This window comes from Mastigoproctus giganteus, chromosome 3 (assembly GCF_048544385.1).
Source record: "Mastigoproctus giganteus isolate SK-2022 chromosome 3, ASM4854438v1, whole genome shotgun sequence".
NCBI classification, from domain to species: domain Eukaryota; kingdom Metazoa; phylum Arthropoda; class Arachnida; order Uropygi; family Thelyphonidae; genus Mastigoproctus; species Mastigoproctus giganteus.
Window position 1 is genome coordinate 231,583,176 of NC_143577.1, and position 26,022 is coordinate 231,609,197.

Below are 26,022 nucleotides of genomic sequence, written 5' to 3' on the forward strand. Positions count from 1 at the left end.
ACCGTATTTAGCAGTCAGGGGCTTGAACCTCGGTCTACTCAAAGAGCACGTGTTACTGCACTCCCGCTCCTGACCACTCAGCTATGGAGGCTGTCATACTCTTCTGAAGTTTTATGGCACTTCTACTCAGAGTGTATGAACCGACATGCAGAGAGCAGACAAAAAAATTTTTTTTGATAGAAAAACAGGGATTACCAAAATATCAATGCTACATTCAGTACCCTGTTATTTCTATTACAAAAGTGGTAACCAAGATAAAAAACGAAATTTCATTTTAACTGGAAACCAACAACATTTAGGAATTGAAATACTCAGAAAGAGGGGATAAAAAAACCTTAACATTGGTAATGTACTAAAGGCTACTGTCATCCAGTATTATAATGGTACCAGAAGATCACAGTGAAACTTAACGTTATACAGATGGAGAGACATACATTATTTGAGGACTTACCATCAAATATTATTGGGCTTCATTAAACTTTGCATTAATATTAATGCAAAGTTTAATGAAGCCCAAAAATTTTAAACAGCAAAATAACCCATCTATCAAGATCTTTTCTTAAGTATCTGAAAAGAAGAACACTAATTTATATAACTTTAAAAATTTATACTGGAGTTAAAATACTGTAAGCTAAAATAATTTAAGCTACGTATATTGAACAGAAAAATGCATACCTGCTGCAGCTGCAGCTGCTGCTGCCGCTGCAGCAGCAGCGGCTGTAGCTTGAGCCATTCCTGAAGATGCTGAGGCAGAAGATGGTGCAGGAAGATAAGTTTGTTTCTCTCCATCCCAGTATAAATACTGCTGGGTTTCAGAATTGTAATAGTATTGGGAATTGGCATCATAATATAAACCAGTGGTGGGATCATAATAGTAACCTGAAGAGTCATCATACTGGTAAGTGGACACATCTGGCACAGGGTACTTTTGATAAGTAACACTATTCACAACAACAGTGCCTAGATTGGAAACTTGAGCCTATAAAAATATTTTTAAAGTTTCAAACCTTAAGCCTACACTTCTGGATTTAATTGATAACCATCTACTTACATTACTTATTTAAGTAATGTCAAATAACAAATGAATGCAACAGTTTGAAGGTTTTTTGATGGCAATAACTCATTTCAGGTAGAGAAGAAGAAGTAAATTCTTGACCATAACTCAAGAGTGCTATTATTAAAAAAACTAAAATTAACATATTACAAGCAATGGAAATTTTCTTGAGCACATTATACCTATCTACCAAAATTAAGTACAATGCATTGATATGACCAATAAATAAACTAAAAAATTCTGCTTTTGGCCAATTATCATTCCCAGCTAAAATTTGAAAAATGTTTTGCTATATGAAAATAATGTGAAAGTACTGAATTAGTTGTTGTTGTTGTTGTTATTTGGGAGCATTAGCAACTAAGGCCATATTGCTCCGGGAATATGCGGTGGTCATTCCCTGACCTTTCCGCGTCCTCCGTATTTGGTGGTGACGGGCTCGAACCCCGGTCTAATCAAGAAGCGTGTGTTACGCACTGCTGCTCCTTCCCACCTGGCTACGGAGGCGCCTACTGAATTAGTGATTCATTAATTATACATATATAGAACAAATAAATATATATATTTAGAGATAAAAGTAATAGAGAGAAAACAGAAATAGAAGAGTGAAGATATTATTTCTGTTCCTATCACAAATATTAATTTTCACTGCATATAAGTTATGTACATATTGGTGTGTGTGCAAGTGCATATGTATTACCATATACACCGATGAGCCAAAACATTATGACCACCTACCTAATATGATGTTGGTCCTCCACATGCAGCCAAAAGAGCTCGTACCCAGCGAGGCATAGATGCTACAAGATTTCTAAATGTGTCTTGTGATATCTGGTACCAACACATAACCAGCAGATCCTTTAACTCCTGTAAGGTCCGTGGTTGAGATGCCGCAGATCAGAGTTGCTGTTCCAACACAAACCACAGATGCTCGATGGGAAGTCTTCCTCATGTTCCGCAAACCAGTCTCGAACAATCTGGGCGATGTGCATTATCCTGCTGAAAGACGGTATTGTCAGAGGGGAAGACCGTTGCCATGAAAGGGTGTACCTGGTCAGCAATGATGTTTAGGTAGGTGGTAGATGTCAGAGTGCCTGGCACATGGATGACTGGACCCAGGGTATCCCAGCAGAAAGTTGCCCAAAGCATGACACCAGCTTGTTTTTGTCCCATGGTGCATCCAGGTGCCATCGCTTCCCCAAGTAAACGATGCACACGTATCCTGCCGTCCACATGATGCAACAGGAAATGTGATTCATCGGACCAGACGACCTCCCTCCAATCACTCAAGGTCCAGTTTTGATGCTTGCGTGCCTACTGTAGGCGCTGTCGCCGGCGAACTGTGGTTAGCATGGGCACTCGGAGCGACATGTGGCTAAGCAGTCCCATTTTCAGCAGGTTTCGATGTACTGTGTGTTGTGCAATGTTACTTCTGTCACCAGCATTCCAATTACCAGCAAGTTGGCCACAGTCGCCCTTCTGTTGAAATGTACCATCTGGGAGAGCCTCGCTCACCTCGAGCATTGATGAGCAGTGGTCATCCAACGCCTTGCTGACGATTTGTGGGTTCCCCCCCCCCTCCTCCTCGGACCACTTTTGGTAGGTACTAACCACAGCTGACCATGAGTACCCCACCAGCCATGTCGTTTCAGATATGCTCTGACCCAGTCATCTGGAAAATTACAATTTGGCCTTTGTCAAACTCGCTTAAGTCTGCTGCCTTTTCCATCTGAAGAACAAGAGTAACACTGATTAAAGGAGCTCGGTATCAGGTGTTTTTTATACCATGTCCCGACCCACACCGTAGTTCACCTGCAGTTCCTTCGATTTGCATATGGACTCACTGGTCATAATGTTTTGGCTCATCGGTTGTATGTGTATATACTTTAATATTTAACTGCTTCTATTCTACTCATTCCTCTAATAACAAAGCCCTCTATTGACAGGTTTGGTTTTAGAATCCCCAACATACCTGAGCATTCATTTTTATTAGCTGCATATTGCCTTCTATTTGAATTATTTTGAAATTTCTGCATAACCTTTTCTCACCATACACTTGTTTCTATCTCCTCCCTCCTGTCCACCTACAGCACACAATTTTGATGATGTGTAGTAGCAACAATATTCTGCATGCACTAGTGTTCATCATATTGTAGGACAGTGAATTCCATAATGGGGTGAATGGGGATACCTTTATTGCAGTTAAAATTGTGGCCCACTGGAAATATATAATCTCAAGCCACAAGCACAAATGGAAATTGTGCTATCAGTTAATAATCTAAACATTAATGCAGCCCAATCCAGTTTCTCATATTGTTTATTCCAGTAATACTCAGCAATGGCAGAGGGAAGAAAAATTGCCATGTCAACAGCCTCCTCGTGATCATGAATATGGTCTTAATCTCATGAAGATTCACCAATGTAACATACTCCACAATTCACGCACCTTTTGTCACAATCAAAATCACCCTGCTATAATTAATGTATAGAGATTTTTAATTTAATAATGAGAACTGCAATTTTCTGCCAGGGAGTTGTATGCATCTAATGTGGTAATTCCACAGTATCCTGGAAAAATGCTTGGAAATGACCAGATAGTGGGTGGATGTTGTAATGAGCCTGTAGCTCAAGTTTATCTAGTACATGGGATATTCACACCTTATTAAACCCACCTTTATTTTGGCAACCTCAGTATTTCTGTATACCATGTAACTGGAATAGGACCCATCCAACTAAAAGCATGAGCAGTGCTCTACAGATGCCCAGGGGCATGCATGTGTACCCATACTATGTAAACTGGCCCACACAATGTACCATCACATCTATTAAAGGAAAACCAATGTTGGCCTCTAATTCTATGGTAAAGTGGATGTAGAGGAGGGAAGAATTAAGATAATGGAGAATTACAGGTCACAGCCCATCCCTCAGGGAATGACTCTGAACACATCATCAATATAGCACCATCACAGCTGGATTAGAATTGGCAAAGTTGAAAAAACATTAACTACTAGCTCTTCCATAGCAATGTTGGCTATGATGAAGCTGACAAGGACACCTGTGATTGTATCCTGTCTGCTGGTATAAAAAATGATTGATAATAATGGCTTGGTGGAGGTGAACAGAAGCAAACAAAGAGATTATGTAGAATTAAATAATGATCTAGCCTTCAGAAATATCAGTCTCTATTAGCCTGGATAAATTGAGCACTAATACTGATAATATAATAAATTTTGCCAACAACAGGTTTTAACAGATAAGAGGGTTCCATGTATTGCCCCCAGCTCACAATGATGGGATTTATGGATCTTAGGGTTACCTAAGCTCCATAAATCATACATCCTAATTTTATCCTAAATAATACATCTTAATTTTAATAAATTATTTTCCCAATTTTATGGAACTCATAAAATTAAGAAAGCTGGCAGCCCAAAACATGATCTCCAATATAGTTCTTTATCAATCTTGTTCTGCAAACACCAAGAATATACAGCTGATTAACTTCAGACTCCAAATTCTTTACTATTTTAATCGGAGGATCTTTCACAGACTTGCAGGAAAGACAGGGCCTTCTAAATATAACCAGACATGTTCAAGACAACAGTGTGATAGCCCCTTTCTACGGGGAGGACAATAATATATCATGATCTCAGAGTGAAATGAAGGTTCTGTGTTGGATGCAGTTAAGCATGGAAGCTATGCGGCGTATATGCTGTACCTTGAATCGGATTTCCATGATTTCTTTGTGCAGTTAACTGACAGAATCTTTAACCCCCACTAAACCATAGTCAAATAAGTCATGGGTCGTTTGTAGGGTAATACGGAAAATTTCAAGCCACAATTCAAGAGTTGGCATTGCTCTTTACTGCTTAAGTGTAAGAAATATTGAGAGATATTGCTACAATCCTCATTGTGAAAAGAATAGTCATGGGCAAAAGAGATCTCATAGAGTAAATTATTAAATTTATTTTGCTGCCTCCTGTAAAAGGTAACAGTCTTGTATAGATCCTGAGCACATAGCACACTAATGAGGATTTAAAAACAGAAGTAATAATCATACTTCTTAAATCCTGGATGGTTCTGGCTTCAATGAGATAAAGATCCCTAAGCCTGCAATGGATGACACAAATGCGAATCCTGAGGGTAGAAAGTCTAAAATTCAGCAGGCATTTCTTATACAATCATCTCAAAAAGGTACTTTAAATTTGAAAACTTTGGGAACAGTGCAATGAGCTTTATGATAGCTGGTTAAGTGAAAATGCTGTATATTGCAGACTTTTATCAAAACAGCCTCTGCAATTTTTTGAAAGTGCCACACATATATTAGAAAAAAGACCTTGTGCATTTTGAAATAGCACTTCTCTGCATTATGTTTTTTATTCACTGTCTGGGACTCTTGTTCATCCAGTGACTGACAGCATTCAGAATTAAGCTCTTTAGAAACCATTACATTTGTTCATGTAGTCAACTTAGAGTAACTAATATTGTTTTATTTGGATAACATCACATATTAGACAAAGCATTGTGAATAGTTTTTGATGGATAACAGTTTTGCCTAATGGGTAATGTTATCTGGTTAAAAGAGATCAGTTACTTTTAAGTTGACATGCAGACAAATGTCATTTCTAAAGAGCTAAATTCTGAGGACAACAACTTCGCTAGAGGGACAACAGCATACTCACATGGTTGACTGAAAAACACAACACAGAGAAGCAATATTGATAAGGCTATTTCAAAAATTACCGACAGCTTTATTTAACTAAATATACAAAAATAAGTTAAAGAAAGGCTTAAGTTCTGCGAATTGCAGCTTCTGGAGACTAAGCACCTACGAGGTGATCTGATTGAGGTGTATAAGACCTTGAATGGTTTGAGCAAGCTCAATGCTGATGGGATTAGTCCTCTTGCTCTGATTACCCAGCTGAGGGGGCATAAATTCAAATTGAGGAAAAACAATTGTAAAATAGATGTGCAGAAATTTTCCTTTAGCCAGTGGGTGGTTGATAGTTGGAACAAACTTCCATCTGTCGAGTGGAGTGGGGTCAACAACTTAAATAAGTTCAAGGCAGAACTAGACAAGTATTTGGAGTGAATGGATGAGTGAAATTGGAAAGTTTTTTTATTTATTTACTTATTTTATATTTTTTTGTCACCAGCATTCCAATTTTTTTTGGCTGATGCTATATAAGCTTGCTTTCTTGCATCATATGCCTCTAGTAATGCTAAAATTGCAGAATGTAAGTGAGGATAAAATAAATTAAAATCACAGAACATAAGCAAGCAGCTTTCAGGATAGGGTGCATCTTTGTCAACTAAATAGTATGTGGCATGATACAATATAAAATGCAGGTCTGTCATGTGACAAGGAAAATCAAGATGTAACAATGCACTCCCTTGCACATACATACAGGAATACAAAATATTTTGACGACAGCAGAGACAAGGAAGTGATTACCTCGTATAAGACAACTGTTAGGCTGCACCTTGAATACAGCACACACATCTGAAAGCCTAATTTCGGGACGGGTACAGATCTGCTGGAACGTGTGCAGAGAAGAGCAACAAGATTAGTCAGAAATATAAAAGGATACTCTTACTAAGAAAAACTTCAGTTCCTTCAAATTGAGGGCTTAAGATGAGGCCCTGGTGAGAAGATCTGATTGAAGTGTTTAACGCTTTGAATGGATTGGGTAAACTAAATGCTGATGGCATACTTACTCTTGATTGGGAAACACATATAAGGAGACAAATTTATACTGAGAAAGGATAGTGCAGGATATAGGTGAAAAGACTTGCTTTTAGTCAGAAAGCAAATCTTCACATATCTAACAGAACAACAAATCCACACCCTTCCTGAATTGTTGGAACAAATTAACATCTGTTGTTGTGGAAGTGGGTAGTTTGAATAAATTTAAGGAAGAATTAGACTAATTATTAAAGGTGCTGATGTCCCATAATTTGTCACAATTTTGTCAGTCAGCACAATCCTTGGTGTTTTAAGCCACCATGGCATTACCCATATCAGATTTTGCAAATGAATGGAGGCATCTTTTAAACTTCACTTCTCTAGAAATTTTGGATCTTTCTAAAATGCTCTTCTTATTGTCATAGTTCTTCAAAGATGGTGTCTAATTTACAGTATCCTTGATGTTTGGAATTTCAGATACTACTGTGGTGAGCAGGTCTGAAGCTAAGGTCTTTTTTTGTAACTTCATGAACCAGAGACAAGGTTCCCCCCTACTTAAATTTATGGCAATAAGACAGAGGTTTATATAGAAGAATTTGGCCTAATTTTTAGCTGTAATCATACAACCAAAAAATGAGTCATAAGGCATCTTAAAATGATTTTCATCTTAATTTTAGACAGATATGTTTCTGCACTTTTTTCACACTATTTGTTCTTTATTTGATTTAAATGGGTTCCTTATCCAGAATTTGTCAGTATTAATAAATCAAGAGAATTTTTTAGTCAGATACACTGCAGATTTTTCTAATTCTCATTTAAAATATTAATAATAATCTTTTAATTTTGTTGTGACAGACATTCATGAATTCATTTAGTATGTTACTTTAGTCAATACAAAAAGATTGAGCTGTGGTGAAATTCAATAAATTCTCTAAGGTGATAAGAAGACTGCTAAGTTTCATTTTTGCTACCATTACTAATTATACAATTTGATGTATACAAGCTGTACATGAATGTAAAAATAGAGGCTATGTTGTTTATTTTATATAATTGTACATACCTGCTGAAAAGAGAGGATAGCCATGCAAAGATGGCAGATTATTATTATTATGGGTTTCAGTAAACTTCATAATGAAGTGTGAAGTGCATTTACAAATTACACTACACAAGCCAGAGGAAAGCTTGATTTCACTTCAGAACACCTGAAAAATGTGATTACAGTTGTGAAACCTTACCTTGGTTGTGTGCAATTAAATCTTCTTTATATAAGTTGATATTTATGGAAAAGATTAACCGTGGAAGCTGCCTACAAGGAAAATATTATGCACAACTATATGTTAAAATAAATATTGCAAAAAAAAAAAAAAAAAAAACAAATTTTCAAGGCATTAGAACTGTTAAATTTGAACATGGGGCATATAACACAAAATTTTTCTATCTATTGTCTTTTAACTCGCTTCTTCAAGTAGTAGTTGTGAAAATGAGGTTAAAGCTCCTAAGATGCTCTGTAGTTCTCTGTATAAACAAAAACAGATTTAAATTTACACCACCAAAGTAAAATCACTCTCTTTTCACTCTCATCCTCTCTAAAACTAGCTTAAGAAGTTGCAATTAACAATCAATAGACTCTCTTTAAAAGGTATGCACAAGTTATACATAATAAACAACTCTGCTTTATTTTTTAATATACAACTTGTACACATCAAGCAGCATTAGCTATTATGGCAACAAAAAATTAAACTTCCTGATCTTTGTTATTATATTAATAAATGGAAAATTACTTCAAATTCTTCATTTAGAATTTCTCAAGAATAATTAATTCTTTTATAACACTACATGAAAGTATTTTTTTCTCTGAAGCAAATTTATTATCATTTTCTCTTAAAATCGAGCGTGTACATGTGGTGACCTGAAGATGCACAATACCTCTATTTTTGGTAATTACATTTTGTATCATTAGTGACCAGATTATTATTTTATTTTTTTCAGTAGCATACACAACTTAGATTATTTGTGCACCTGTAAACACATCTTACAGTTACATGAATTCTCTGCGATTTCACGGGCAAAATCCTTCAGGAAGTGAACAGAAATGTAAAATTAAAATCTGCCATATACTGTATAATGATATTACATAGTGTACTATGTCAATTTCCATTAGAACTCCATTCAATTTCATTATAACAATGTTTGCCTGTAGTTTGTCTCAGCAGTCTTTTTGAATCAGACAAGATATTCACAAGTTGCAGGATCTAATTCATTACAGATGTATTTCAAATTATCCATATCAAAATTCACATAAAATCTTCTATTGCTAGTAGGGGAAACGGTACAGAGTTTAAAATACAAAGCATTTTGAATAATCCAATACTGAATTAATTTATAAAGATATACCTATAAAGATTGAGTCTGCATAAAATAATACTCTGAAATATGAAATTATCAACTAGCAGAGGAACTGAACCATGTGGTAGCACGTTCTCTGCCTGTATGCAAACTTGTGTCAAAACGAATTGCAATTTTTGTGCCTTGATGCAAACATGTGTCCACTGAATTGCAGTCAATAAATGAGTGCTGTAAAGGAAAAAGCACATGAAATGAACAACTGAGTGATATTCACACACTGATTGAACCATGAACTACTGCATTATTGCTGGAATTTTGCTTAGCGTTAATCGCACCATATAAAGAGTGCTATAAAAGCTGTATACTTGGTCATATGTTCTTTGCTTATGTGCTGAAATTGTTTTATCTAGTTTAGTATTTTCCACAAGAAGAAAAAGTAAAACTTTTTGAAGATTGTTTACTGAATTTTAATTCTTTAGTTTGTGAAAAATAAAACATCATCCTTAGTATGTATCTAATGATAAAATTTTGTGTAAAAAGTTTTTTTTGTTTTTTCCTATAAATTTTTCCCCTAATAAAGGGTTGTTATATAATGGATCCACAGTCTGGGACCTCACACTGAAAAGGAACAGGTGTGGCCAGTATGTTGAAGCTGATGACATTGAATCAGTTCTTTATAATATGTCATCTGATACCGAAATATAATTTCATTCAAGTTATGCAGATTCTGAACATCATTAAAATGCATCTATTGATGTTGGAATGCTACAAACAACAGATGTCGACGTTACTTGGACTGATTATTCTTCACAGATGAAATCATTTACTAAAAAGCAGTGTTTACTTGTTCCAGCATCCCACAGAAGTGCCCCATGGCACAAATAAAGGACCCTAGCATATATATGCAGCAGAGAATGTGTTTTAATGTACGATATCAGTTGTCACTTTTGCATCTGTAGTCAATACACAATCCTTAATGTTCTGTTTTTCCACTTCTGCTTTCTACGGAACATCACTGTCTTCAGTTCCATCCAATGCAAGTTATATGAAACTATCACAAGGGATATGGGATCTATCAGGGCCCACTAAATTGAGACTTTACTGGAGAAACAAAAAACAGGGACAGCTTTCTGACTATTTTGGATTTCCAGTTTGTAAAAATTCTATATGGATATTTCAACATTAAACAGATTATAGTACAGAACTCGATCTCCCCTTTTAGCTTTTTTTTTTTTTTTTTTACTAATATGGAAATAGTTGGGAGAGGTCACCTCAGTTTTGTTTTGAGTTATTAAGAGTATAGCCAATTCAACAATACAGTTGTTTACAACTGGGCATATAAGCTGTATAATAGTATGCATATACATACAATGCTAAAATAATCATCGTATACATTAAGTGTTAAGTATTATCACCAAAACATACCACATTAGTAACTGATCCAGGAGGACGATTACTGTGCGATGTGGGTGGCTGTTTCTTGTTAGAATCTTCTGATTTCTAAATACAATAAGAATTTTTTTAAAAACACATATAATTTTTGGTACAAATATTTTATTTTAATTGAAGATAAGTGAAACTAACTGATTCTAATTTTTAAATTATAATTATGCACATATATGTCTATGCATGTATGTGCACGCGCACGCACGCGCACGCACACACACACACACACATTCTTGTTTAGAATCTGATCATTGTTGAGGATAATCACAGTTACAGATGTAGCAATTTTTTTTATGAGAAACAAAACAGAATTGGGTATTTTGACACCTTGATCTTCATGCTAATGCTAGTCCACAAGCATTTAAAGTACCACTCAGCTTTTCACATAGGCATTTTTTTTTTGCTGATGCTATGTAAAGCTTGCTTTCTTGCATCATATGCCTCTACTAATGCTAATGCTAACAATAACATAATTCTAACAATCCCACCAGCATAAAGATGTAAGCAGGAGATTCAACTACTGGTGTGGTTTTAGGCACATCAGTGACTCAAGCCACGTTGCACCATTATGTATTAAATCTTCATGTCTGCAAACATTAAATTTTCGAAGCTGGAGATCCATTACCTGTAAGAAAGAGGAAAGACAGGACATTTTTTGGTCAAAACCAGAGTTGGTTGCAAAAGCAGGAAGAAAACAGATTTTTGGAAAAAATCCAAGATTACTTTGAAGTCCACAGTGCAGTATAAATTGAATTCACTGGCAACATACAAATGTGTTAATGTACTGTTTATCAGTACAGTATGCTATCAAACATTATCTTTATAGGACATTTCTGTCTATGGATTTCTATTAGGATTGTCTGTCAGGTATCACCTGATTATGATTGCTTCAAGAAAGATACCATTTGTGTTTTGCACTCCTTCAAAAATTCTGAGTTATAAAGTTTTGTTTATGACAATAGCACTGCACAGAATTGGTTACCAAAAGCATGTACCATTTCTTGCATACAATTTATACATTCTCCTGCCTAATGGTGTTATAGGAAAGGTAGCACCTATTCGTGGATTCTAATTAACTGAAATGTTGTTTATAAAACTTCTCTTTAGGAATTGTCATATACCTGACAGGGAGTTGCTTGTAGCTACACACTATGTAGTAGCACCAGTCAGCAATGGTGTTTTCAGTTTACTTTTGTTTTCCAGTCACTCTTCGTTTATATATTGTTTATGGACACACTGTGTTTACACTATTGATTTTAGTTCACCATGTAAGTAATTTTCACCCTTTTTTTTTTTTTAAGGCTGTGAATGGAAAGGGGAGAAATGCAACGGGATGCACCAAGAATTTTTGAATGCATACAATATTAAATATGCCATTGATAATACCATTAATGTCTGGAAGGATATGCAGCGAAAAGTGATGGAGTGTGGAGAAAGCTTTAGGAAGACTGTGTTGAGAATTTCAATATTAAGGAGGTTAAAAAAATAGTAGAGCATGGCAACGATAGCTAGATTTTTTGTAGGTTACTACTTAATATACGTAGAACCTTTATCCGTTTGAAACTTGCCGCCACTGTTATAGTACATTAGATTGTACAGTATAGCGTAGCGTAAAACTTGAACTTGATAGCGTAAGGCAGTGTTTCTCAACCTTTTCATTGTTGTGGCACACTGCAATCAATAATATATACTTGTATGTATTATATACACATATATATAATATATATTTATCATATATTCACAAAATGGAAGTTATTTCTGTTGGGTATATTTAATAATACACTTATTATTTGTTTAAGATGCTTTTAACGTTACTTTTTTGAACATACATGAAATTTGAAAGAAAATACATAAAAAAAATTAACATAATTATATAAAAATATACAATTATAACATTTTAAGCAGTAAGGTGGTCGGGTTTGATGGGAGGCACAGTTATTTAATACGAGGATTTATTGTGGATAGGCTTGCTCTCAGCACCTCTTGTACTGACTTCAGTTTCTCTCACTCTCTCTCTCTCTCTCTCTCTCTCTCTTTGTTTAATCTCGTTTAAAGTGGAAAGCCCTGTTTCACACAAGTAGGAAGTGGAAAATGACAATAAAATTCTAACTGCCTTTTCCGAAATTTGTGCAAATTGGATCACTATGGATCTCAGCCAATTCTTCTTCTTCTTGCAAATTAAGCTCTAATGTTGGAAGGTTTCTTGTTGCAAATGGGTCTCTTACCCACAAATATTTTTTGGTATTAAGTAATGCTCAATTTTTGTTTTTAACAGCTCTAATATTTCACTTATTGCATTAATTATTTTATATAATTCGTTTTGGAAGTCAAGGGAAACATTTCTAAATTTTTTTTCATTTGCATATTTTTTCCATATACTCAACTTTTCTTTAAAGGCAAACAACTTGTCAGCAGAAGTGAGTAAATTTTCCTCTGAGCCTTGCATACTGATATTTAATTTATTTAGCTGCACGAATAAACCTGCTAGAAAAGCTAATTTACAGCACCAAATTTCATCACTTAAATAATCACAAAATTCTGATTGCTCCAGTGAAAAAAATATAAGCATTTCCTCATGCAACTCATACATACACATAAGTACATTACCTTTCAATAGCCACTGAATGTCAGTATGCATTATTAAAGAAAAATGATCAGACTACAGTTCCTTGCATAATTTTCCAAAAATACGTATTTTTTGTGGTCTAGTTTTGATATAATTGACCATTTTAACTGCTTGATCAAGTACAAGTTTTAAATCGGGTATGACTGTCTTTGCTACTAGAACGTCTCTGTGTATAAAACAGTGTTGTAATAATATTCAAATTGCATCGTTTTACTAAGTTTACAAATCCTTTCAGTGCTCCTGTCATCGTGGGAGCACCGTTGGTACAAATGCCAACATACAACTTCCATAATATACAACACTTTTTTAAATAATTATTTATTACTTTGAAAATGTCTTGGCTGCTTGTTCTTTCAGTGAGTTCTTTACAACAACAAAAAAATATGATTAATAATTGTGTCGTTTTCGATAAACCTGACAAATGCTATTAACTGGGCGGAAAATGTTAATATCTGTAGAATATCTACTAATTAAATGGTCACCTAAAATTATTAAAAGGTTGAACAATTTGTTCTTCAATATCATCGGACATCTTTTTACGCCTGCTAATTGTGATGTTCAAAAGTAATATTGTCATTGTTTTTTTTTCAGCTACCTCTCCAAAAATGCTTTTCACGATTACCTGACATGCTGTTAAAATCCGATTTTCTGCAATCAGGTGAGATTTCCCCCCCCCCCACTAGTTCATCTACTAAATAGCTGGCTTATTGCACTTCATCAGATATTTTAGCCACATTATAAAATTCTGTACCTTGTTTTCTAGTAGAGGCCTGCAGTCTTTTAAAATATTCGATAGTTTTGGATGATAAATCTTACTTGGCACCGCCGATTCTTTTGACAATTTTAAACCACATACCACACATAAAGGTTGAGGACAATCTTGGGTACCAATATAAGAAAATCTCATCGCCAAATAATCATCGTCATATTTACAACGTTTTTTTTTATGTTGATTGTTGCTCGTTTTTGTCATCAACACACATTGGTGTGCTGCACACAGATTGAGAAACACTGGCATAAGGTAAACATAAAACTTAAGAGCATAATACTGCATTGAGGAATCTGTTAGCTTAGTGTAGTGTTGCCAAATGATCAATTAAATTTATTAATTTTCATTGTGAATCAATTAAATTGTATTTAAACAGAAAACATGCCCCAAACCAGAGCAGCAAAGCAAGTGGCGCGAAGTAGCTGGAGTGATGTGGCTCGGGGGAGAACAGAAGGGAGCGATTCTCCAATGCATTACAGTCTAAAAAAATGTGCAACTTGTGATATGTATGTGGCCCTTTCTGGAACAGAACATGATCTAGCCAAGGAGAATGTCTTTGTATGTATTAGTTAGAGAGTGTGAAGAAATTAGGCACCAACTCAGTGTTCTGATGGACGTTATGAGAGTTTCAGGAGCAGGACAGATGCCCTCAAAGGAATTAAAATGGGGGAACCCATCGAGCTCTTGGCTATCCAACACAATGCAAACCTCACTCTCATGCAACAGGCAACATAGCAGCAATCTTCAAGGCAGAATGCAGTGTTCCCACAGGTGCCAGTTATTGCTGATGACTTGATTGTCAGGGAAATGGGAAATATATTGTGCAAAAAGGATAGGTGGAATAGGACCAGGGTATGTCTGCCAGGGGAAAAAGTTGATGACTTAGTAGAGCAGATATCATCTTAAGGGCACAAAAGATGATATCATTGTACACATTAGCACTAATGGTATTAAGAGTAGATCTGCAAATTCAATTAACAAAAACAGGTCAATGTGGAAAAAAAATCACGAGTTAGGGTTAAAATTGAAGGTGTCTGCAATTCTCCCCAGACACGATAGGAAGGAGTATATGAGAGCCTTGTCAATCAATTTGGCCCTGGAGAGAGATTGTGCAAGGCTCATGGGATTGGATTTTTCTTGGTGTAGTCTGTGCTTGTTAACAGAAGAGAAGACTTTTACAGGGATGGGACACACTTAAATAGAAAGGGTGCAAGAATATGTGTTGATGCTATCAAGACAGTGTTAGATGGTTCGGAAAAATGTTAGTGTGGGGGGTTAAAGACCAATAGATTAACAGTAGCCGCAGGTGGAAGTGATTCTTGCACTGCTTCTATTGGAATGAGCAGCAGCGTAGAAAGCAAGTTGCTGGGGGTTTCAGGAACTGCTAGGAGCCATCATGAAACAAGTAAATACATGGGCTGTGTTAGGGTAACTAAGAGTAAGAACTGGTGCACGTGTATACAGTAGAATGTCGGTTATTCGGAAGTTAGTTATCTGGAATAATTTAAATGGCTGATCTTTCTTCTTTTATTTTTAGCTCCGGTTATAGTGATCATGTTTGCAAATTGAATTTTGATTATAATAAGCGAAAGATTGAGTTTACTACCTGTTTATAACAGATTGTACAAACAAAAAGCCCAATAAACCAAAAACTGCAAATTGTTTTATGGTTGTGACCTCTAGAATTCTATGTGATCTTCAGAAATGTGCTTTAGAAAAATATCACAGAGACTACAGGGTTTTTTCGAAAATTGAGAGTCAATTTCAGATTAGTTTAGCTCCAGTTTCGGTAAGAATATTGGTCTGAAACTGTGCGATTTATTATTTTTCTCAATTTTTAACAGTAAAATGAACGAAAAGAAAATGCGTAGTTTTAACACTGCAATGAAAAACAGAAATTATTAATAGAATGAGAAAAGGTGAAAATTTAGGAAATCTATCCAAAGGGTTTAATGTAGGGATTTCAACAATTTAGGACATCAAGAAAAATTCCAATGCTATAACAGAATTTGTGAAGATTATGAATAGTGAAGGAGGATCTAGCAGGAAAAAGACAATGTCGAAACCTGAAAGTGCTGCTTTAGAGAGTACACTCAGTTTATTTTTTTGTTTTCCTCAGAGCGAAGTTTCAGTGAACTAGTGTCTGGCTGAATGTTGTGTGAAAAAGCCCTGGATTTTAATTGAAAATTAAGAGGTAATAAAGTTTTTATGGCAAGCACAAGTTGGCTGAAAAACTTTAAACTGAGACACGATATACTTGAACTAGATATTCAAGGTGAGAAACTTTCTACAGGTGAATCAGCAGCTGTGTCCTTTGAAAAGTAAGTTTGCTTCAGTTATAGCAAATTATGAGAAAGGGTAGAAAGGGTGTCCAATGTCGTATAGGGGAGAAAGGGTGTCCAATGTCGAAAGTCTGTTAATTCGAATGTAACCTTGGGGGGGCATTTTTTTATTGTTCTTAATGTAAAAAAAAAGCTTTAATGCAATATACAGTACTGCACAATACAAAATTATGTTGCAATTTTGGCCTTTGATTTACAGATATCAGAAACAGTTTAAGTTCACACACTTTCTTTTAACTCCTCTACCACTTGATGCCATTTTAAATTGTAAGGATTGCAAAACTATTTAATAAATAATAGTCACAAATCAAAAATCACAGAAACACTCTGTATACAACCTGATAGCTTGAGGCAGACTGAGACCGAAACAAAGCGAGTCGGTAGACCTGCAGTTTAGTGTCCCGAGTCACATTCAGTTCACAAGCCACCGCTGCTCTTATCTGCTATTTGGGAAAACAGCTATTTGAACACGTTCTCAGAAAGAATAAAAAACAATTTCCTGAATTTGATTATAAAAATAAAAGTAGGTAATTATCAAAACAATAATGGAAATGGGTAATTATTATTAATTTTTAATTAATAACAACACTGAAGTTTTGTATAACCTAAAAAAAAAATAATATGGTCGAGATTAATATGTACATTACTGTATTATTATTTGTCTGGTCCGTTAAATCCGAAATCTGTTATATCAAGGTCCGTTAAATTGAGGGTTTACTGTACTGCCATTTTAAAAAAAATGAAGGGATCACTTTCCCTAAACAGATTATGCAAAATGAAAAGAAACATGTGCTCTATATATCAGAGTCAGCAACTTAAGGAAATCATTCCAAAAGTGACATAAAATGATTTTGAACAAAACCTAAAGTGTTTTCATTTAATTATTCCAAAGAAATATCATCACAAATGCCAGAATAACAGTTCTAACATGTTTTAATTAATTGTAAAATCAAGATTTCTAAATACACTTTTTATATACTTTTGTACTATACAATATTGGTGTAAATACACCATAGTTTACCCATAAATTTAACTACATAAGTAGTGTAATGGCACTGTTTGATTATATCTCATTCCCCCCCCCCCTTGTTAGTTGTTGGCACATCAGCTTCTATGGCCATAATGCACCTCCCAAAGTTTTTTTGCATTTTACTGTGGTTCAAGCCCAAGGCGGGAATCGAACCCGCGACCTTTGGGGTGCCAGGCAGGCACTTTACCCACCTGGCTAGCCCGGTCGGCTATATCTCATTGTGGCTACTTTCAACGACGAGATACCAGGTATGCACTACTTTGAATAAATAACGCTTCTCTATTAGAGAAGACTACTGTTATTTATTCTTAGTAGGCAGCACCAGCCAGACACATTTCTGAGCTTGTTGGCTCATGCATCAGTGGGTGGGCAGGTACCCTGATAATGCAGACATGCCATCACGGTTGCAAAGTTAATTTTCCAACATGAGAAATGCCAAATGGTGAAGATGATGATAATATTTTGAAGTGTAAATGCACGAGGCATTTAGACTTCAAATGGGTTGAGATTAACTATATAATATTGGTGTAAGTACACCATATAGTTTACCCATAAATTTAAATACATAAGTAGTGTAACAGCATCGATTGATTATATCTCGTATTGTGGTAGCCACACGAGATATCAAGTAGTGCACTACTTCAAATAACGCTTCTCTAGTAGAGGAGACTACTGTTATTTATTTTCAGTGGGCACCACCACCCAGATGCATTTCAGGGCTTGTTGGCTCACTCAAGAATCGTTGCTGACTCCTACTCTATATTGTTTAGCCCATCCACCTGATAATAAGCATAGTTTCTTTTTAACAAATCACTCCTGAGATCTGGTGGGGATTTTGATGCCAATATTATGTATATTACAAAAGTGTACTGATAAAATTACTTACTATTTAACAAAGTACCCCAAAGTAGAAAGAAGAAAAAATACTTTGTAATAAAAAATAAAAATTACAGTTCAAATTAAAAAACTAGCACAAAAAGAGAGCATACTTACAGTGGAAGTCTGAGAAGATCCTGTTATTAAAAAAATTAAAAGTTTTAATCAATCACTATGGCAATGTCATCAAATAAAAAAAAATACAAATCAATAGAATGAAAAAGTTATTTGTAAATGCGGAAAAATAATACACAAGAAAATGCTAAAAAGTTTCTGGATTGTTCTGCTAGTGGAGAGAATTCAACATTTGGTTTGAATTAGCTTCACAAGGCATTTCATCCAAATGTGTGCAAGATGTTGCACAAACTTGTGGCAGATTAGTGATACACCAACCAGGATGAATCAGGCCATGCCTTTTGTTGAACATTTGAGGGCACTAATGATTTATACACTCATGTATAGCAAGATGCAATTATCTAGTTTCCAGGGCTCCTATTATTTTAAATTGGCTCAAGGGACACAAGAACATAAGTGCAAATATGGTGGCTTGGCTAGCCAAGTCACCATATTTATATCCTACAGAGAACGTATGGGACTAACTTGAATGGAAAGCGGAAAACAATAAAAGCCTCCATGAAACCTAAATGTATTACAGGCTCAATTGTTTTCAGAATACTGATATAAATTATTTAATGCACATATGGGTTGTGAATCCCTATCAATGAGAATTTATAGCTAGGTCCATAATGTGACTATTGTGTACAGTCCACATACTTATAGTAATAGGGGCATGTGATGCAAGAAAGCAAGTGTATGAGCTTATGTAGCATCAGCCAAAAAAAAAAAAAAAAAAAAAAAAATTGCACACAACCATTCCCTCTAAATGTTTGTCCAGTTCCTCCTTGAATTTATTTAAGTTATCAACTTCCACAATGACAGATGGAAGTTTGTTCTCGCAATTAACCACCCACTGGCTAAAGGCAAATTTCCGTACATCTATTACACAACTGTCTTTCCTCAATTTGAATTTATGCCACCCATTCAAGGCCTTATACACCTCAATCAGATCACCTCGCAGGTGTCTAGTTTCCAGCCACTGCAATTTGCAGGAATTAAGCCTCTCTTGGTAAGAGGATCCCTTTTATTCCCCTCACCAATCTTGTTGCCCTTCTCTGTACACGCTCAAGCAAATCTACATCCTTCCTAAAATGAGGCCTCCAGACCTGTACACAGTACTTAGGGCATGGCCTGACCATTGCTTTATACAAAGGAATAATCACCTCCTTTTCCCTGCTGGCAAAATTCCTGTATATCATTGACAAAACCCCACGACCTGCTCTTGCAGCCTTGCTGTCTGCATTGCTCAGAAAACTTCATATCTGAAGTTTTCTTCATTCTTCATACTTTTCAATATCTTCCTCTATTATAACCAGTTGCACAACTGAGTACATATACAAGTTTATATACACATACTAAATAATAAATCTATATTATATCTCAAGTAAAACAGCAAGAAGAGTCTTACTTTAAGAGGTGGTAGATGACTTCAACCGGTGAAATACCACCACTTTGCTTATTGGAGGCTTGAAGTGGCGAAACCTATGTTTAGTCTCTAGAGCAAAGTTTCCGGCATCCCCCTCCCCCATACTTCTCCTTCAACCCATGCACGGTACTAAGTACTATAGGTTTTGATACCTTTTGTGTTTGGGGTTTTCATAAAAAAAATAAATAAATAAATAAAAAATAAACAAAAAACACTACAGGATAATCGTTTGGAAGTGATATAGCTAGCAACTGCATTGATATTACTAATGAACACTGGAATAAGTCAACAAATTAAACATTCTTCCATATCTAAGATAAATATAATACTTCAGTGTCTAAATTTATGCTCAGAGTAATTTTAAACTGATACTAACTCCAAATTACAGGTCCATACTTTCTAACTTTTGACTTCTGAAAAGATGGAGATCAGATAACTGTAAGCAGGAGGAAAACAGAAGCTTTTTAAGAGCAAGAAGGAGGAAAGTGGGAAAAATTTTGTTTAATACAAACTTTGGCCTTGATTGATGCTATATAAGCTTGCTTCTTGCATAATTTACCACTACTACTACCTAATATTTTCTGTCTATGCATTGATCTTTGAATTGCTTGTTAGACATCAAGTGATTATGAATGTGAAAGATACTGATGCAAACTTTGCCCTCTTCAGAAATGGTGAGTCAAAGTTTCCTTTATACTGGGCTTATAAGATGTGCGGCATGGAAGATGTGCCCTAATTTTGGAACAGTAAATTTAAGGAAAGATAACTTTCGAAAAAAATTTATTGTTAATACAATGGAAATTTAAAATTCAATAAAAATAAAACCCAAAAGCTAATAAAGAAAGGTATAGGATTATGACACTTATTATTTTAGTATTATTCAACTTCAGATTCATACTAACTTGTTCATCATCATCCTCTTCACTAGTATCACTGTCACTCTCATACAATAAATGATCTTCAGTGCCATCCATTGTATTACTTATACCACATTTTTTAAAGGACTTGCATCACCTTTAAAAATGCTCAGTCTTAACATCAATGCCTTGACTTCAGCACTCACTCACACATTTGTGCTATTAATGGACGTTTCATTCCTACCCGTAGACATATCGCAGTTCCTCTCTATCATCCATTTATTCCATTGCTGACTGTATGTTATTCTTGGATGGCTTATTGATGCTAACATCTAGCGGCTGTAACTGGCTGGTCCGAAATATACGCATCATCCTCCCATACAATGAACTTGCCGCACGATTCTGCCGTGTGTTTAGAGGTACTGACATCGCCCTTATTTTTTAAGCTTATAATAAACTTGGATCTTTATTCAACACTTACAAAGATACACACAAATACCCAACCAACGATTTGAACAATATAATTTACTTGATTAAATGTCAACCAAACTGTGATGCCTGTTATATTGGTAGTACTACTACCAAGTTTGGTTCTAACAAAACCTCCAACACTCGCGCATACTACCACTATAATAGTCTTAGATTGGGACAAGCTAGTACAGAACTCACAATTCATGCATAAACCCACAATCACACTCCTTTAATTGACTCCGCTATCACCATTATAAGACTTAAAACCAGCCACAAAATTCTTCAATATGAAGCACTCATTATCAAATGGTTTTGACACAATACTAATCTCAACATCCTAAACGCAAAACTTCCTTTTCACCTTTCCTCGGCTTGGAATCTCTCACATCTGAGATTTCCACGTGTCCTAAAGAGCATCACGAGAGTATAGAAAATTCTTTAAATTACAGCACACGTTACTTCTCATTTAACACTGCCAACTGAAGATGTTATAACTTAATGAAAGTCTGTCATCACAACTATTGGCAATATCAATTCTTTTATGTTCCGGATTAACTATTTTCTACTTTATGACAACCAGGGACGGAGTAGTGCACTTCTGCTTCCTTGCGCTTATTTTAAAATTCTGTTAAATTAAATCTCATCCCACCTTAATGCATTAACTTAACCATTCCACCTTATATTTAGCCATCAGCCTTTTCATAAAACTATTGCAGATTATAATCAAGGTGAGTACCACACTTTAAGCATTTCGCTATTTTTATATTTAGTCTATTATCACGGTACTATAAGAATTCTTTAACTTTATACTTATTATTTTTTTTTTATTTTAAGATATTTAATGGCTATCTATTAAATAATCTTTATAAAACACTCATTTTTAATATAAAAATGAAGTAATACATGTAAGAAATACCTATTTTATGTTTTGTTGGGGAATGAATTACAGGAAATCAATGTATTATTGGTTTCAACTTACAATATTTGCAACATACAATGGGTTTTGTGGAACAAATTACCATCGGATGGATTGGGGCCCACTGTATTTCTCTTCTTTAGCCATTCTTTCTAGACATTAATATTTAGAAATTTACATCAAATATTTATCTACTTTCACAGGAAGGAATGCACTTCCTTTTTTATGACAAATTAATAAGATGACAAAAACAGCCCATTACCACCAAGTACTCAAGCTCCTCTTTTAATCCTCTTCCTATTCCAGTTCTTAGGCCTATATCATAAACATTATCAACACTTAGTATCAGAGTTTTTTTTTAAAAAACAAATCCATGTGCTTTCAGACAGAGGTTCAGATAATTCAGAAGAAAATGCTTAATATTGTAATCTGTAGTCACTTTCCAATGCTTACAAATGAGAGCAAGTTGCTTTCCAATTTCATTTTTTTATTTTTATTATTTTTTTTAAATTAGGAAAGGTCATCATGATGGGGGATACAGCTTGAAATCATATTGATTACTGCAACTCTGCAACTTTTTTTTTTTTTTTTTTTGCTAGTTCACTGTTAAGAAACATGTTTTTGAATGATTAGCACAACTCACAGGAAGATGATGTTAATACTAGTAGTGACAACTGATGCATTAGCAAAAAAAAAAAAAAAAAAAAAAAAGCATCTTCCAACATCTCATGTCTATCTCCTCATATAATTTGTCTAGCTTTCAGACATCTGCTTGTTCCAACACTCAATCACCCAATGGCTGAAGTAAAACTTCGGCACATCTGTCCTGTAACCATCCTTCTTAAACTTGAATTTGTGCTGCTCCCGTGTGTAGGCTGAGCAAGAGGAAGAATTTCATCAGCAATGAGCCTATTGAATTCATTCAAAGCCTTAAACAATTCAATCAGATCACTCTGTGATCTGATCGAGTTGCCTAGTCTCCAGTAGAGGTTTGCACGAGCCCAGGCTTCAGCCCAACCCAGCCTGAGTAACACAAATAATGTTCAGGCTTGGGTCGGGTACAAACAATAGTAATAAATTGTAATTTAAATTCTTAAAGGATTTTTAGAAAGCATGTGTATTATTTGTCTGTTGACACTTTTAATTGTCCAATAATAAGGCACACTTGGTCAACGTCTACAAAATTCACTGAAATTTGTACTCTTTCGTGGAAATGACCCGGTCTATATTTTTGCTGAGTAAAGTAGCCTTTAACCTTGAGCGGGTATTAAGTTTTAATTTACATTACATCAAGAGTATGATCCAAGATTTTGAGTACTTTCAATTCTAAGAATAAGATACTTTCAATTCTCAGAACATTCACTCGTAACATTTTCTAACTGCTTCTTTCACATACCCAATATTTACCAATAATTTAGAAATACAGGTAGGCTGAATGCTTACAGATCATTCATACAGTAGAATTGCCAGTGACAGAAGTGACAGTTCCAATTTTTTACTTTAAGTATTAATAGTACTAGGTGGAGCCCTCATCATGAATGTTGATGAAATCAAAGCAAAACTGAAAACGGGACAATATATAGTAAAATGAAAGCATGCTAAAAGTGACGTATGGAAAAAATTTAAAGAAGTACACGATGCATCTCTGGATGAAAAAATTGGTGCTGTTCAGTGCATAAAAAAAATGTCAATCAATTTTAGGTTATTCTGTGGCAAAAACAGGACGTTCCCATTTAAATCGCCATTCTTGCAGAATTCCAGTCAGTGTTGGCCCAAGTTCTATCGAGAAACATTTGCATTCACAACTGTCATCTTTAGCATTAGTAGAGGCATTTCATGCAAGAAAGCAAGCTTATGCAGCATCAGCCAAAAAAAAAAAACCCACTTCCACTTCACCCCTCTGTTCGTTCAAAATACCTGTCCAGCTGAGCCTTAAACTTATTTAGGCTATCAACCTCCGCCACAAGGGATGGCAGTCTGTTCCACCAACCAACCAACCACCCGCTGGCTGAAGGCAAATTTCCGCACGTCTATCCTACATCTGTCTTTCCTCAATTTGAATTTATGCCCTCTCAGGTGATTTTTCTGAGCTAGAGGAAGAATCCCATCAGCATTGAGCATGCTTAAACCATTCAAGGCTTTATACACCTCTATCAGATCACCTCACTGGTGCCTAGTCTCCAGACACTGTAATTTGCAAAACTTAAGCCTTTCTTCGTAAGAGCACCCCTTTGTTCCATTCACTAATCTTGTTGCCCTTCTCTGTACTCGTTCCAGCAGCTCTACATCCTTCTTGAAATGAGGCCCCCAGACCTGTATACAGTACTCTAGGTGTGGCCTGACCATTGCCTTATACAATGGAATAATCACCTCCTTATCCCTGCTGGAAAAATTCCTGTATATCATTGACAATACTCCATGAGCTACTCTTGCAGCCCGTCTGCACTGCTGAGAGAACTTCATATCTGCCTGCACAATCACCCCCAAGTCCCTTTCATTCTCTACCACTGTCAGTGTAGTACCACAGAGTTGATACGTTGCTCTGCGGTTGCTGTTTCCCATGTGTAGTACTTTACATTTGTCAATGTTAAACTTCATTTGCCACCTCTCAGCCCATCTGCTCAACCTTTCCAGATCCTGTTGCAGCAGCATAGTGTCAGTAGTGTCCTTGACAACCCTGCCAACCTTTGTATCATCTGCAAACTTGGACATTAAGCTTGATATACCATCATCAATATCATTTATAAATACAGAAAACAATAATGGACCCAACACTGAGCCCTGAGGGACTCCACTAATAACATTAGTCCACGATGAGCAGTGTCCATTGATTACCACTCTCTGTCTTCTCCCCCTCAACCACCCCTTTATCCATAGCAGCAATTTGCCTCCAATGTCACACTGCTCCAATTTGTGTAGCAGTCTTCCATGTGCAACAGTATCAAAAGCCTTTCTAAGATCCAAGTATATAATATCAAAGTTATTCCCTGCATCCAGTTCTTTTGTGACTGCATCATAGTATCCAATCAAGTTGGTCAGGCAAGACTTCCCCTTAACAAAACCATGCTGTGTCTGAGCTATAACTGAAGTCTTGTCTAAATGATCCTGCAGTGCTTCTTTAACCAGTGCCTCCATTAATTTTCCTGGAACAGAAGTTAAGCTCACAGGTCTATAATTACTTGTGTCAGCCTTTGATCCTCCTTTGTGAATTGGGGTCACATTTGCACATTTCCAGTCTATGGGTTCCTCCCCTGAGTCCAAGGAAGCTCTCATAATTATGGCTAAGGGTTTGCTTACTTCCTTTGCTGCCTCCTTTAATATAACTGGATAGATCCCATCCACCCCGGGTGCCTTTCTTGTGTTTATCTTCAACAGTTTCTCCTCCACTTTACTCCCAGTTATTTCAAGATTCTGTAGCTTACTGCTAGAGTTGAATACATCTCTGGCATTCCCCTTGCTGAATAACTCCTCATGTGTGAATGTCGATGCAAAATATTCATTTAGTTTGTTAGCTACCTGAGCAGGATCATCAACAGTTGACCCATCAATATCAAGTGGACCAATCTGATTCATCCCCTTCCTTCTAGAGTTTACATAAGTAAAGAACTCTTTGCTGTTTTTCTTTGCATCCCTTGCCAAGGATTTCTCGTAATCTGCCTTCGCCTGCCTAACCTCCTTTGTAACTTGGTTGCATATCAACTTGTATCTATCATAGGCTTCTGTGTCATGTGTTAATTTATATGTATCCCATGCATTTTTCTTCTCTGCCATATGCCTCATTAGTTCATCTGACATCCATTTTGGCCTAAACCTTGAACAATATTTCTTAGTTGGTATGTAAAGCCTAGTAGCTTCCAAGATAAGTTCTTTGAATGCTTCCCATTTTGAATTTGCTGTTGGTAACATCATCAGTTGGTCCCACTGTATAGAATTTAAATACTGTCTCAGTCCATCGTAGTCGCCTTTACGGAAGCAATAACCCTTCCCTTTACCCCTAATGGTAGTTACCTCTTTCAGTAAATCCCACTTCAGCACACTGTGATCACTGCCTCCTAGTGGTTCATTT

General features: G+C 35.8%; 1 protein-coding gene across 3 annotated transcripts in view; it reads right to left on the bottom strand.

The window, feature by feature from the left end:
- The window catches only part of LOC150088835 (RNA-binding protein 5-like), a 405,596-nt gene that overhangs the window by 84,985 nt on the left and 294,589 nt on the right, over window positions 1–26,022 (bottom strand). For all 3 annotated transcript variants that reach the window (XR_016546742.1, XM_090369695.1, XM_090369696.1), the window contains 3 exons: window positions 18,287–18,306; window positions 10,506–10,580; window positions 676–979 (listed from right to left, as the gene is read on the bottom strand). Coding sequence is in view for 2 of the 3 variants with exons in the window: in XM_090369695.1 (XP_090225821.1) it covers window positions 676–979; window positions 10,506–10,580; window positions 18,287–18,306 (399 nt within the window). In the remaining variant the exon portion in view is untranslated. The remainder of the gene's footprint in view (window positions 1–675; window positions 980–10,505; window positions 10,581–18,286; window positions 18,307–26,022) is intronic.